General features: G+C 39.8%; 1 protein-coding gene across 1 annotated transcript in view; it reads left to right on the top strand.

Moving 5' to 3' along the window:
* LOC102380854 (leucine-rich repeat and IQ domain-containing protein 1-like) overlaps nucleotides 1-15,338 on the top strand; it is a gene marked incomplete at its 5' end in the record, with an annotated part of 91,902 nt that overhangs the window by 19,625 nt on the left and 56,939 nt on the right. The window contains one exon of the mRNA XM_014526088.1: nucleotides 6,472-6,573. Within this exon, the coding sequence (XP_014381574.1) occupies nucleotides 6,472-6,573 (102 nt within the window). The remainder of the gene's footprint in view (nucleotides 1-6,471; nucleotides 6,574-15,338) is intronic.

Raw genomic sequence — 15,338 nt, 5'->3', positions numbered from 1 at the left:
AACTATTATATAATATTTATATCTATTATATTTATATTATATAATATTTTATCTATTATCTATTTATTCTATCTATTTATGCATCTATTCTATTATGCATCTATTCTATCTATTTTATGCCTTTTATGCCTATATTCTATGTCTATTTTCTGGATATTTGACATTTTGATGCAGCGGTAAGTAGGCAGACTTGATAAGGAAAAGGTACTGTGTCTAAAATTTCTAGATGAAGCCAGTTTGGCTAATTTTAACAGACCCAGGACACAGTATAACTTATAAATAAGCTGAAAATAATTAGAAATTGCATATTTTCTTTTGTCAGTTTCTAATGGCATTTGATCTTTCATCTTTTTAAGAAAGTTACTATATTTGGAATCATTCTGAAGTCACTTGTTAAGATGTCCTTTTTATTGCATTTTTAGATTTGGGATTCAAAATATTCTTTTCTACCTTTCTCCCTATGTTATGGTACTTTATTTAATGAGATATCTCATTACACAACAATAGAATAGATGGCTATGAATTTTATGCCATGGTTTAAAACTTTTTTTTTTCAATTTCATGTAGCTTTCTTTGTCAACTAAAGTAATACAGGATAATATTTTAAAATAATTATATCTATATAACTTATGTACATTTTAAGTATTTCTATTGAGTTACAGTAATAAATGCACAACAACCCTCTAGTGCAGGGATGGCCAACCTGCAGCTCCAGAGCCACATGCGGCTCTTCAAAAATTAATATGCATATCCTACAATCTTTGCACAAGCACACAGTGAACAGCTTCCATTTGTGCAAAGATTCAAGGAGACGCATATTAACTTCTGAAGAGCCGCACGTGGCTCTGGTTGGCCACCCCTGCTCTAGTGTGTTGTAACAAGTACTATGACTATGTATAAATGCATTTTAGATGTTTAGTCACAGACTTGTATACCAGGATCACCAGGATGCCATGACCACAGGCTTTAGTAAAGATATGTCAAAATAAATTACTGGGCCTGTCTGAATCAGGGTAATTCCTAATATCTACAGTTAGCCAGCCTGGTTCTCCAATACATGTGATCCAGTTTCCTTGATAATTTGAAAATTTCCCATTTGAGTGAATAGATCTAATCGCAAGAGAAAGTCAGAAGATGGAATACTCAGCCCAAGTGTTGGCAAGGTAGGGCAATGTGACATTAAGGGGACTGACAGACATGCAGCTCCCTGGTCTAACTCATGGCGCTTCACAGAAAGCACCATAAATTAGACCAACCCCTGCAACCCAACAGAAGTTTGCTGTTGGGTCATGAGGATAGGGGATTGAGTTCCACTTTGGAGCCAATCCAGCTGAGGAGCTGCATGTCCCTTTCCCACTGTTACCGCACCTATGGTGCTAAAGGATTGCTAAAGCATAATCAACCCAGGGTAAACCCAAAATGTGCAACACAACCAGTCAACTTAACTAAAATCTAACTTTTATTAATACATTAAATGTTAGCTTGATAATTTCTATATATATAGAGAGAAAAACACTTAGTCCAACGGTCTTACCCAGTCCCAGATGTTACTCCACTCACCAAAAAGATGGCCAGTCAGTTACAGCAAGTGAAGGATGGCTGTCTGTGGGAAGTCTTCTGATGATCTTTTGGCTGGCCCCAATCCAGATGTTGTTGGATAAACGGCAACACACACCCAACTTCCTTGTTGTTCCCTTTTATGCTTTTTCTTTAATTTCACTCCTCTGATGACTCCTTATTTCTGGGTACCATTGATTGGTTTCCCTATGATCACCATACTGTTCATGTTCTTATCCTGTCAACATATTCCTTTGTTCCATCACATGCACACATCTTAATTTGGTCTTTTACCAGTGTTTTAATTTGGGCATGTCCTACACTTCTAATTTGGTCTGTCCACCAAAATTGGAAATCCCAAGGGTTCTGCAGTTGGGCACTGTCCAGTTGGTTTCCTCTTATCACCTTTCATTAACATATCCAATCATTTCATCCCTCTGATTCAGTTGGTTATTACAATGTTCAGTTAATTTGAGGTACTAACAAGGCTCACATTCTACATACCTATGTTGATAATGCTAGAACATAAGCTTCCTGTGAGAGCAAGCTCAAGGCTATAGCTGACAGTGCAGATACAAAATGCAAAAGAAACGTTCAAATAATACTGTAATTCACCACTCAAGCAGGTGTAAATAAAGCTAAATGTGACAAGCTACCCTAACACCTTCTTCCCCATCTCTAGCTCCTTTGCTGTCTGCATGATGGGAGGAGGGGAGAAGGGAGAGGAGGAAGCTCAGGCTGGGGTTTGCCCATACTGTGCTGGAGTAGGGGTGGGTGGATTGGAACCTTGGGGGCAGAGAAGAAGTTCCAATCCACCTACCCCCACTCCAGTACAAGCTGGGCAAACTCCAACCCAGGCTCCCTTGCCTCCCTTCTACCCCACTCCCATCGTGCAGACAGCACCAGGGGTGGGGCTGGGATGCATCAGCCCAGCCACAAGATCAGAAGTTAATGAAGGTGCTCCACTTTGGTGCCCCTTCATCTGAACCCTCACATAATGAGTGTTAATTTGTAGCACAATTGGGTGCTTTTAAAGCACTCTGCAAGCACACTTTTAAAGTGGTTCTGTAAGGGCACAGCTGTCTAGCACTTTCAAGGGACTGATCAGGTGACAAATGTAACTTCTATCTGCACCCTAAATCTTCCCATTCTTGGGTTGATCTAGGGCCTCAGAGTTCCTTGCCATAACTGAGATCACCCTGATGACCGAAGATATAGCATACTTTTGGAGGCTGCCCTATGAATGATGGTACTGCATTATTCTCTCAAGTGATGTATGATGAATCCCATGTTTGTATATTACACTGAAGTTGTTAAACCATGGTTTTATATCAGTTCTCCCATTAGTAGATTAATAGATGTGACAAATGTCTGTCACATGTTGCTTGTTTTCATCCTTTTCCAGGGGGGAGAACTGTACATAGTGGGATGTTTTTTGTTAGTAAGTGTTTGTTTCAGACTTGTTAAGACTTGTTAGTATATATTTATGGTGCATCAAAGAAATGCACCTTGCACTTGGAGCAGAAGGCTGAAAGGTTTGTGATGGTTCTTAGTCCCTATAAGAGTTCATTTATCTATCTCTTGTCATTGACTATCTTCCCTTTATTCTAGACAGATGCATTTGTCCATAGAAATGGACTTGTCTACAGCAGTCTTCATTCTGGAGCTTTAGACAATCTTTTGGGCATATGCTATTGCGCTCCTTGAAAATAAGATCCTAAAGTTGGTACTTTACAGGAGGCTGATGTAGAGAGCAGAGATCAAAGCTGTGCTTAGGGTAGCCTATATGCCTGGAGAACGCCACATAAATCAAATTCACATAAAGCGAACCTACTCTATAATGTAAGAAATAGGGATAGGTTCCCATGTCAGCTGTTCCCGGGGCTGCTCCAGCACAGGCTGAGGTGAGTGCAGACAAGTGGAGCCCCAGGTGGTGCAGGCTCAGGATGAGCGCAGGCTGGGGATGGCAGCCCCTGCAGGCTCAGGCCAGTAGTGGCTCCAGGCTCTTCCCAGAACTCTGTCTGTCTCTACCCCAGCCTGGACTGCAGCAGCCCTGGGAGCTGTCAGCACCAGCTGCATGCACCAGGGCATGGTACAGCCCAGCGGCTACAGGGAGCTGGCACTGGCCACTCCCGGGACAGCTGCAGCAGGAGCTGAGGTGAGTGGGGAAAGGCAGAGCCCCAGGGTGTTCAGGACACAGTACAGCCCAGTGGTTGCAGGCAGCTGGTGCCAGCAGCTCCCAGGGCCGCTGCAGCTGGGGTGAGTGCCGTGCCTCACACTGCCTGGGGCTCCACTTGTCCGCACTCATCCTAGCCCTTGCTGGAGCAGCCGACACAAGAACCTATCCCTATTTCTTACATTATAAAGTATGTTCACTTTATGCAAATTCAATTTATGTGGCATTCTCCAGGCCTATGATGATCGCATATATGCAAATTTACCTCACATATAACACATTTTAGGTACAAAAGGGTCATCACATAACAGTGAATTCGCATAAATCGAACCCGCATAAATTGAGGGAAACCTGTAGAATGTTAATTGTATCCTAACTTATGGCTGACAGATTTTTTTCCTGAAGCCCACCTGCAGTTTATCTTCTATTCCGTGGCTGGCTAATAAATCCTTAAAGGGTAGCTTTGATGGCTTTGTTTGGAGTACCTACCTCAAAGGAATGTTTTTTTGGCAGAACTGTAGCTTTAGGTGCCTGTTTATGCTATTCCAGTTCTTTAACCTGGCATGATGAGGCTGCCAAAAGAGATCTTACTTCAACTTTCTAATTTAAAGTCTGATTCTTGTTGACATTGAACTCAGTGGAAAAACCACCTTTACTTAAAAAGGAGTAAGATTCTCAGCCTTCATAGCTCTAGCCCCCTCCTCCACCCTCTACTCCTTGCAAAAAAACCCCACTACCTCCCTTGTTGCTGCTTCAATGAAGCCCTGATAACCCTCGCTGACTAAGAAGTTGCAATCTCTGCATCCAAGCTTTCCCACGGGCTGGCAAACTTATAATGGAGAAACAGGAATTGTTAGTCTAATAAACTCACTCTGTCAGAGGGCACCGGTCTTCTTTCTAATACTCTTCCTCTTCTAACTGAATTGACAGCTTCACTTTCCTTTTGTACCAAACTTTCAGTCTTAGTGTGAAAGCTAAGGCAGGGTGGCTTCTTAAAGACTAACTGGTTCAGAGAAGCATGAAATTTTGTTGGCAATAACCTACTTCAGCAAAGGCTATCTTAGGGTATCGTATAGATAGATAAACAAAGGGCGCGTCTACACATCGCCATACGGCTATGTTGGTACAGCGCCGTGCTTTAGTCCTTTTTTAAAGGACTAAAGCACGGCGCAGTATAAGCAGATACTGTGCCGTGCATGCAGCGCATGAGTAAATTTCACAGCTATGTCGCCGCAGCAGCACACTATACCCAAGGAGCACACCATTATGGCGACATAGCTGGCGATCACATGTCGCCATAGGGCAACGTGTAGACATGCTCAAATTGTACTACTTTTCTGTAACTATTTTGTACTTCTGCTTCTAGCTTACGGTAAGCAGAAGCTAAACCAAGGCTTTTCTTGCCGAATGAAATATAGTTATTGTACTTCAGCTTCTGCTTACCACAGGATAGGAATGGACACAGTGGTTGCTGTAGAGCAGCTGGTATGTAGGCAGGCCCCATCACCTTCTCTCCCCCACCTTTTAATCTTGATATAATTTGATTGCCTGTCCATATCCCTAATGTAACCTTAGGTTTATCTTGTTCCTTTTCCTTCCATATTTAAATTCTTGCTAAGTTTTATTGCTTTTCCTTTTTAATGACATGAAAATGCTTAAAAGACAATCCCACATGTTAATGTACTCCTCACTTTTATCAGTTCTTTTCTGTCTTCATTGCTTTCCATCCCATGTTTTTCTGTTTGTTTGCCCTTGTCTAACCATATGACTGCTTTCCCTGGTTCTTCCTTCATCTCCTTGTCTATTACTGAGTCATGTTCAAGTTTCTCATACTCACCTAAAAGGCCCTACATCATTTTTGCCCCTCATTATATCTCTGGTGGGGTTTCTCTGTATTCCTTTTTCCAGTTTGTGTGCTCTTTATCTCCTTTTCGCAAACCTTACTTTGAGTTATTTAATGCTACCCTGGACATGTGAATTTTTTCCTTCATCTCCCAGCATACACCGTGTTGTTTAAATTCCTCCATGGACCCAAGCAACCTCTTTTCTCTTTCCATCATTAGTAAGCCACAACATTCTCTTTTCTTCTGTATGACTGTCTTATGTTGGGCCTCCTAATTGGTTTACTTTTAGATTGTAGGTTATTCTACTCTTTGTATCTATTGCATTCTAAAAAGTATTTTTTTCATGACAGTTATGGAACTACCCAAAACTGGTAGTTACAGGCATAAGTCCACAATCTTCTAGAAACTATTTATATTTTGTCCCAGAGGATATAGGTAAAGGACACTGATTCCTCAAGTTTTGCCTCATATAATAGAAATACTTTTTATTTCCATTGTGATCAGGTGGAAATTCATTTATTTGGCCTGCCAGGAACAATGGATTAAATTCTAGGCATTTGGGGTTGTAGTTATTGATTTAGTATTTATGCTTGAAAACTGATCCTTCAAAGTAGTATTTGGAATATTTCTAATGTGTATCCTTTAAAATGTACTTTTATTTTTCCACAGGGAGCTGATTTAGAATTTTTTTTGTATACAAAATTAGTCAGGATGGCTTCCTCCTGGTATATGTATTGTATTTATTTTATGTTAGAAAGGGTGTAATTTTTTGTTAATATAAAACCTGAACAAGAGATTATATTTCTTTATTGAATGGCTAAAAGGTGAATAACTGCTTCCAGGAATGACTGAGCCAGATCTGACCTTTGATTTTAACTTGTTCTTGTCGTCTAGACCCAGCTGTGCGCCTGGCGTTGTTCAAAAACAATGAAAATAAACATCCCCCTGTGAAACCACCAAGGAAGACACAGCCTGGAGAAGTCGGTTACTTTGAAGGTAAGAACAAGAATTCCACTTTATCTGTATATATTTAGATACGTATATTTTGTAATGTCTTTTATGCAGCCTTAGTTGAGTTACAAAAAACATTGAGAAATAAAATGAGGTAATAGCTTAATGCACTCGCCCAACTTTAATTACAGTGATGAAAATCTTTAATACCTGTTTTGTAGTGATTAATTCATAATGTGTGCCATAGGCCCAGCCCAAATCTTACTCAAATCAATATTTTGGGGGTTTTTTCTTCCATCAACTTGTTTTCCATGGACCTTTGGATCAGGCCATAAGTAGTTAGAAGAATTAACTTAAGCAACTCAGGTTTGATAATATACATGGGGAAGAAAGGTTAAAAGCCATTCACCAAATGTAGAGCTACTTATTACTTTAGGATTGGAGTTGGAATTATATGGTACCAGCTACTACAGATTTAATATAGAAATGCTTTCACAAACAACAAAGCAGTGAACAGAGGTATAAATTACAAGGGCATTGAAAACATAATATAGATAAAGTCCTATAAGTAATTTCAACACATTTTTTTTATTTCCCAGTCACTCTCTTTCAAGCTCATTATTCTTTCCTAAAAACCACAGACATTTTTAAAGAAGAAACGAACTCAAGAGAGAGTTATCAATTTAACTTATGGTAGAGGGAAAAGGCATTTTCTATCCATGCTTATGTAAACTCAAAATATTTTCTTGAAAAACTCTAAATAATTCACCTTAAGGTTGTGAAGGACCAACAGAAATTTTAGAAGAAAGGATAACCCATAGGATGGGATTTTTAAGGGCACCTACTAATAGTCCAGTTCTGCTGCTAGTGAAGTTCCTGGTAAAACTGCCCTTGATTTCAGTGGAGGCAGAGTTGGTGAGCCCTTCTGAAAGTTATAAGCACCTGAATGTTTTCACTCAAAAAATGGCTTCTTCAACTCTATAAATTGGCTTCAAATTGGCTCAGATTACATATTGGTTATAAAATGGCTCATAAATTGGCTTCTTCAACTCTATAATTTGCTAGGAAAATTTTCGTCATTAGTAATATTCCATTTAGAAACTCTGGTTCAGTGGCCAGTTTGACTCTTGCCCTCTCTTGCTAGGTAAAAATGCTGTTCCAGCTGTTACTGAATGTACAAAAAAATCAGAACTTGTACTTGACAGGTGGACATTACAAAGAGCCACATATACCTGCAGTCTGCAATTTTAGCAGGCTACCATCTTCCTGTTTTTGTCTTTACTTATTCCTGGTTGGTTTTTGTTTCTTTTGCTCTGAGAAGTTGGGGTGTGCATTCTCTTGCTTAAAGAGTTTAAGACATTCTCTTTCTTAAAGAGATTAAGAAAAGAAATGGTAGCAACTGGGAAGACAATGAGGCACACACTGAAGTGAGGGTACTCCTGAACTTCTTTCACAGTCTATTCAAGAAACAACTATATTCCTATGGTCAGCTATTGTGTGGGTACTTGGTTCAGTAAACCCTCAAGGCTAGGGACAGACATTCAAAATGCCTGAGCCTGAATTGATTCACTCTTTGCAGGTTAGTTTAACCTGGCTAGACTGTATCAGTTTTGTAACTGGACAGACATCCCAGAAATGCAGGCACATGCCTGCAGTGGCTCAGGATAGAAGCTGGGGGGCGCTAGAGCAGCCATCCCTTCCTTCCACAGCATGAAGTTGAGGGGGGTGTGGCAACAGGATGCTGTGATTAGCCCAGCAGGGAACTGATAATAGTGTTTATCTCCCAATTTAGAAAACAACAGAGGGACATTACCAGCTACTTGTTGATTCTGCCTGTTGATTCAGCACAGACTATGGCCAGTATGTGGCCTGCTAGCTAATACACAGACACCTCCTCAGCAAGGCAGAGGGGAGGGGGGAATTCCTGCTTAGCAGGGAGTGGTGAGGCGAGGAGGGAAGCAGCCCATAGTCTATGCTCCAGGCAGGGAGCAGAGGGGAGGGGCCAGCCCTGCTGTGGAGCAGAGAGCCCCACCCAGCCCGGAGAGCATGCCAGGGTTCTGGGGGCTTCTGGTTTACCTTAAACCAGCAAGAGGTCTGGGACAGACATGGCATAAACCAGTTTGAGCCAAATCAGTTAAGTCTGATATTACATTCAACCAGGTTTATCTCAAACTGATTTCAGCCATTCTCAAACTGGTTTATGTGCACTGAATATCTGTTCTGTTACAGATTTAAACCAGTTTCTCATCACTTAAACACATGTATGTGTAATTTCTGTCCCTAGCCCGAAGGTGCTTCCATGCTGTTGTGACATGTTCTGCTTCAAAGCAGTCCTGACTAGACTGATAAGGTTGCCATGCTGCTTGCTTCTATAGACAGGCTGGACACTGTCTTTGGTGTAGCCAGTGCTGTTTCAGGTGGACTGGTCACAAGGCATCATGTTGGAGTGTGAATTCAGATAAAGAATGTACTAGAGAACAACCACTTGCTTAGCTGAGATACCGTCGGGCAGATTTTGGAGCTTTGTCTGCTCTATTTTAATCAAATCACAGAACAAGAATGAGGAATTAATTGAGCAATGCAGACCAGGGCCATGTACAAGTGTTACATTTCTGTCAAGAGAATTACATCTCTCCTGATGGAAATCATGAGCATACAGGTATTCACACTGTATATTCCAGAACAAAAACAGCAGTCCCAGAAGAAAAATAATCCATTTCTGACCAGTAGAGGTCACTCCTGGGAGAGTTTCTTCTGGGAATCTGTTTACTTTCCCTCCACTTGACTTGTCCTGGAGATCAAAAGGAGTTGAGCAATGGGGAATTCCTCCACATGCCTTCCTGAGACCAGGGTCACTCTAGTCTGGGGATGCTGCTGCTTGCCTCCCAATCCCAGGAGGAGTCAAGCAGTGGAGAAAGGCTCCTGTGTCTTGTCCAGACCAAGGTCACCCCAGGCTGGAGGAGGTGTGGGAGGCAGCTGATCCCAACCCTCCTGTAGACTGGAGCAGCCACCCACTGCTCCCTGCTGAGGTTACCAATCTAAGGAGCATGCAGGAGGGTTTACCAGGAGACTCCTCTGCTCAGCTGTTGGCCACCAAGACAAAATTTCCCCTGCTAGAAATGAACACCTCTTGTGACCAGAGTCACTTTCCCCATATCCTGCAAAAGAGCAGGGCTACCATTTCTCATACCTCTTCTTCTGGACCATCCCCTTTCCTGGCAAGGAGCCATTACATCTGCCTTAAGAAGATCTTCCTGGAACTGTTCCTACTTTTTGTCAGAAAGTACTGTAGACTCCATACCTTAGACGAGGAGAAATGACAAACTCATCAGTGGATTGACTGGAATCTACTTCAGTCATTCAAATCCTTTCCTTCCACTGTCTGCTTTCTTGGGTAGAAGATTTGAATCCTAGCACCATTCAAGCAGGGCCCACTAAAGGAGATTTTAGAGAAAGATTTTGAATTCTAAATATTCCTACTCTATTTCTTTAAAGTGGGAATGGGGAGGAGAAACTGTAACATCAATAGAAACACACATATGTTATCTGTTAAATAAGGGGATCACTACTTTTGAAAGGGGATGCCCTAGGAAGTAAAACAATTAGAACAGTTTTAGCTTTTTAAACTGGAACACATCACAGTAGTGAGTATCTACAGGAATTAAGTTGTTCAAATTTATGGTGCATCTCTGAATCTTGATACAACTAAAAGAACAGGGATTAAAATATTTAAAATAGACCTAATGGGGAAAAACACTGTATAGAAATAAGTGGACTTTTATCTGGTTCCTATACATGCAATACATTTATATCTTGTTTAAACAATTATTATCACATGTATATTTTTATATTCTGCCCATAAGTGATAGATTTGGTTTATCCTCCCCACCCCAAAACTCTCAAATATACTCGATGGCTCATTCTCTGATAATATGATTTTATTATTTTTATGTTTCAAAGGACTGATGGAAAGTTGAAAGGTAAGACTACAGTAAATGAAAGCTAGGACTTTTTCCAGAAAAAAAGTCTAACTACACCTAATTACAGTAATTAAAACAAATTGGTTCTAAGTTAAAAATGACTATTTGTCCTAATTCATCTTTTGGTCCTGGATAATTCAAGGGTGTCAGAATGTTATGTGGTATATCTGAAGCAGCATCTAAACAGAATGAGAGAATGAGGATAGCTTGGCAGCTCTAATACCCAATGTCCTTGGTTTTCTTTAAGACCAATATCTTTAACTGCATACCAGTTACCGTAGAAGTCAGCGGTTACATGGGTTTTGTAACCTCAGCTTCACAATAATTTTGATGCACCTTATATATTGTATTTGTATAATGTGACAATTGCATGCATCAAAATTATTCTGAATAAGCTGAGATAACAAAACCCCTCTAATTGCTGACAACTAATTGGTGTTCAAATAGACATGCTGTTGCTTAATAAATAGCATGTAAAATCTTAACTACATAACTATGGCATATCAAGGAATTACGTGTAGATTACATAACATTCTGTAGCTTTGCCTGGGTTCAGCTACTATTGGGAAGTTTAGAGCCTGATCCAATTACTGTTGAAGTCAGGTGAAATATTCAAACTCTGTTCTAACATAGTTTTTGTGGGATTTTTATCTGGGAGCTGTCTGAGTCCAGTCCAGCTTTTGATATTAATACAGCATAATCAGGGCCTTTTTGACCCAACAGGTGGTTCTGGCATCTGGGAACTGAAAGCATATTTCATAACACACACACACACATTCTCATTCTCATTCTCTCTCTCTGTCTTTCTGCTCTTCCCCCTATTCCCCTTGAGAAAATCCTATCACTCGTATACCTAAATGCATCAGAGAGACATTTTGCAAGCTCTGTGCCATCCAGCAAGTCCACTTATTCAAGGTAAATTTCCAGATGGTAATTTCACTTTAAATGATTACTTTAATCTACCACAACAACACAAAGTAGGTGTGGGAACACCAGTATCTGGCCCATCATCTTGAATACAAGCTTTTGAAGTTTTTCACATCGAAGGTGTCAACTGCAGCGCACTTACCTTTATGGTTTTAATGGGTCTTGTACATCACCTCTCTTACCTATGATAGAAAGCTGTGTTTCAGACAATACCAATGGAAAAAAATTTAGTGGATTAGTTAAATCAGTAAAATCTCACTTCCGTCTGAAATCAGTTAAAATCTGCAGAGGCTGGATCCATTCCTTATGCAATGTCTCAAAATTTTAGGAACTATAATATGAGCCTTGGAACAATTTTATTCATAATCAATGACCTCTCAGCATATAAAATGCATCCATCATGGTCACATATACATGTCAGAGAGGAAGCATGTATACTTAATCTTTAAGTCAGTGAAAATGAACTGGTTAAGATGTCTTCACTCCCAGGTGTTCCCTGTGTTCAGTATCAATAAATTAAACACTTGTATTGCTTTATGTAGTTAGGATATGTTGTTTATAGTTTGGCAATGTCTTATAATCTTTAGCTTCTAATTAATAAAACTACCTCCTCTATCATTATGGCTAGGGACAGAAGTTACACAACCAGTTAAGTGATCAGAAACTGGTTTAAACCTGTAACAGAACAGAAGCTCTGTGCACATAAACCAGTTTCAAAAGGGCTGAAACAGGTTTAAGATAAACCTGGTTGAATATAATATCAGACTTAACTGATTTGGGTCAAACCAGTTTATGAAACTTCTGTAACAGACTCCTTCCTGGTTCAAGTTAAATCACAGTCCCCCCAAGCATCCCAGCATGTTTTACAGCCCTAGACTGGGCTGTGCTATCTACTCTAGAGAGCAGGATTGGCCCTGCACCTCTGCTCCCTAGGTGGAGCAGTGAGGGCTGGCTGACAATGGGGTGGCTAGGGATGTGGCCCAGTCTACAAAGGGAAGGACTGCCCTCCCCTCAGGCAAACCCCAGCTGGGGTCAGGGAGGGCGTTCAAGCCCTCCTTCCCCCACTCAAATTTACTGCTGGCTGCAGCTCTGGATTACAAATCCCAGAGGCACCTGCAAGTAGGAAGAAGTGATGAGCAAGCCTGCAGAGCCCTGCTGCTGTAATTCTGGACTGCAAATCCCAGAGACCTCAGGGGCAGCAGGAAGAGGAAGTGAGCAGACAGCCGTGCTTTAGCGCTCCCTGGCTTCTGGCCTGAGCCACTGCAGGCATGTGGCTGCACTTCCTGAATCAAAGGATAATGACTGTTCATTTGTCTCTCAATTTAATCTGTGCATTTTAGATTAACCTACAAAGAGTGAATCGATTCAGCCTTGGTTTTTTTGACTGTCTGTACCTAGCCTACATGATCACTGAGCACTTAGCTCTGAAAAGCATCATAAGCATAATAATAAGCTTTTAATAATCAGAATAATACTTGGTATAGTACTAAGAACAGATTGTCATAAATATTTTTAAAGGTAATTATGCTTGTATCACACCGCTTTCAATTAAATGTATTAATTCCTGTTTATATTACAAATAAAAAATGAGTTGCTTTCAACTAGCATAAGGAAAAATAGAATTGTCGTTTTTCTTGTAATTATAACACAGGATTGAAAATCCAGGTACTAAAAGTGAAATTCTGGGCCCATTGATTTCTGTTAATTTCAGGATTTCTGTTGACTTAATTGAGCCAGTGTTTCACCAAAGGATGATGAGAGTATGGTTTATTATTTGACCATGATGATTAGACTTTTTTAACCTGACTATAACACAGATAATGTATGATATTATATTGGGTAAACTTTCTAGAATATGTCTGCTTGTCATCTTTCTTATAACTCACATTTGTAAAGCTCCTTTACATTCTCAGCAGAAAAGCATTGCATAAGTGCAAAGTATTGTTATATTTATTATTGCTAGTCTAACTTATACTCCTGTTAACCGAGACTTAAGACTGCTACTTTCTCTTTAAATTCCTTTTCTCTGGTAGGCCAGAGGCCTGGTGATTTCAGGATTTTTGGCTAAGCAAGCACCTTCAGAAGAAATTTTACATACATGTTTAATATACCCAATTTTTCAGCATTGTGTATGATATTGAAAGTATGCATTGAAAAATAAGTAGCTATCATGAGTAAATAACATTTATGTTGGGTCAAATTTACTAGTGACTCTCTAGTCACTAGTCTCTGAATCATCTCTGGGTGGGTTTTGATAAAATGTCAGAGAATGGGACATTTTAGTAATCTTTTCTGGTGTGTTGAACCCTATAAGATTTCATTATAACAGGATGTTTATCATTCAAAGGGTAGATAAGAATAGTATGAAGGGTAGCTAATTGTCATGGGTATTAACTGTTTTCAACTTTAAAAACTTAACCATTTTCATTAAAAAATTATAAAAGACATTGGTTCCAAGTAATCACACATTATAAACATCCAATTTCTAAATTAAGTCTTCCTTCGATTTTTATCTGGCCTTAAAAGCATTAATAACAATGTTCTAAAATTAACTACTCTATAGTTCTAACAAATAACTTGCTGTATCTTTAGTAAAAATATAATAATTTAATCTCTCCCTGGCTTCACATACCATGTAATGAAAATAGCATTGCATTACATTTCTACGCTGGTGAAAATGACTAAATAATATATTTCCAAAACCTGTAAGATCGATCTTGAGATGTGATGAAAATACATTTAAAAGGCTGTTGTGTGGAAGGGAGTCTGTCTCTTAAAATAATAGTTCTTCAGCTTTGTTTCTTATTATCTAGCGTGAGCTCACACAACATAACTCTCGCATTGAAATATTTTCTCATTTTAAGGAATTAATGGCTCTCCACCAGCCCTTTAACATGTAAAATGAGTAGGTTACTTGTGTCCAGTACATCCAAAAAGAGCCAGGATAAAATAAACATAAGGAGTTGGATATCTTGGAAAAAATCTGTCATGGGTTTGGGTTAATCATCTCCAGAAGAAATTCAACTTGATGCCTGAAATGTAAGACTTCTTGGAGAAAGCAGTAAAGCCTGAGGCAGTGTTGATCTGAAGGAGTGCTCTCCATGGGTCAGAGCTGCTCTGCTGGCAGAGTGCAAACCCAGTTCACAACAGCGGCATGCTGAAAAGTTGTAAAAGACTGCAGGGGCCTTACAATGCACGCACTCGAGCTTCAGTTACATAGCTTTTAGTGGCCCAGTTTCGTATTATAAAATAAAACTAAAAAATAAAATCTGTGCCTAATTTTCCAGCCCTCCTGTCCATCAGTGGCAATGTAGGCCTTTTCAGTGTTTGTGGAATAAACCAATTCTAAAATTGCAGCACAAACTTAAAAATAAATGTGACACTTTACACGAGGTGAACAATGCATCTGAATCTATGGAAGTGAATTGGTCATGTGCCATCTTCTATTAATACTTTGCTTTTCAGGTCAGAAATTTGTTTTCAATGCTACAGTTGCTATCTGCCTGAAATTCCAGCACTGGAGGTACCAGCAGTAGAGACATTCCCACTTAATACCTGGTGCCTAAGCATGGTTGTAGGCTTGTATGCCCCAAAGAATTCTGAATTCTAGCTGAATGTTTCACTCATTTGATCATCCTCCTTTTTCTTATTCCTTCCTCCTCCTCATAGGTTGTTTCCCTTGTAATGATATTGGGTGACCTGCACTAAGTATATTTGTGTGACTGTCTAACTTCTTCTGCGGCAACAGATCTTGTTGCCAAACTGCCATTATAATCTTTTAAAGCACCAGGCATTCAAAAATAATGGACAAGCTGTACTACCTGTGCAGTCAAACTGCAGTATATTGCCTAACTTTGAGTTAAAATTAACTTTATGTTTAAAAAGAGAGAACTAGGTAGTCCT

The sequence above is a fragment of the Alligator sinensis genome, unplaced genomic scaffold (genome assembly GCF_000455745.1).
Source record: "Alligator sinensis unplaced genomic scaffold, ASM45574v1 scaffold1042_1, whole genome shotgun sequence".
In the NCBI taxonomy this organism is placed as follows: Eukaryota; Metazoa; Chordata; order Crocodylia; family Alligatoridae; genus Alligator; species Alligator sinensis.
This window is presented reverse-complemented; position numbering and strand designations above follow the sequence as displayed.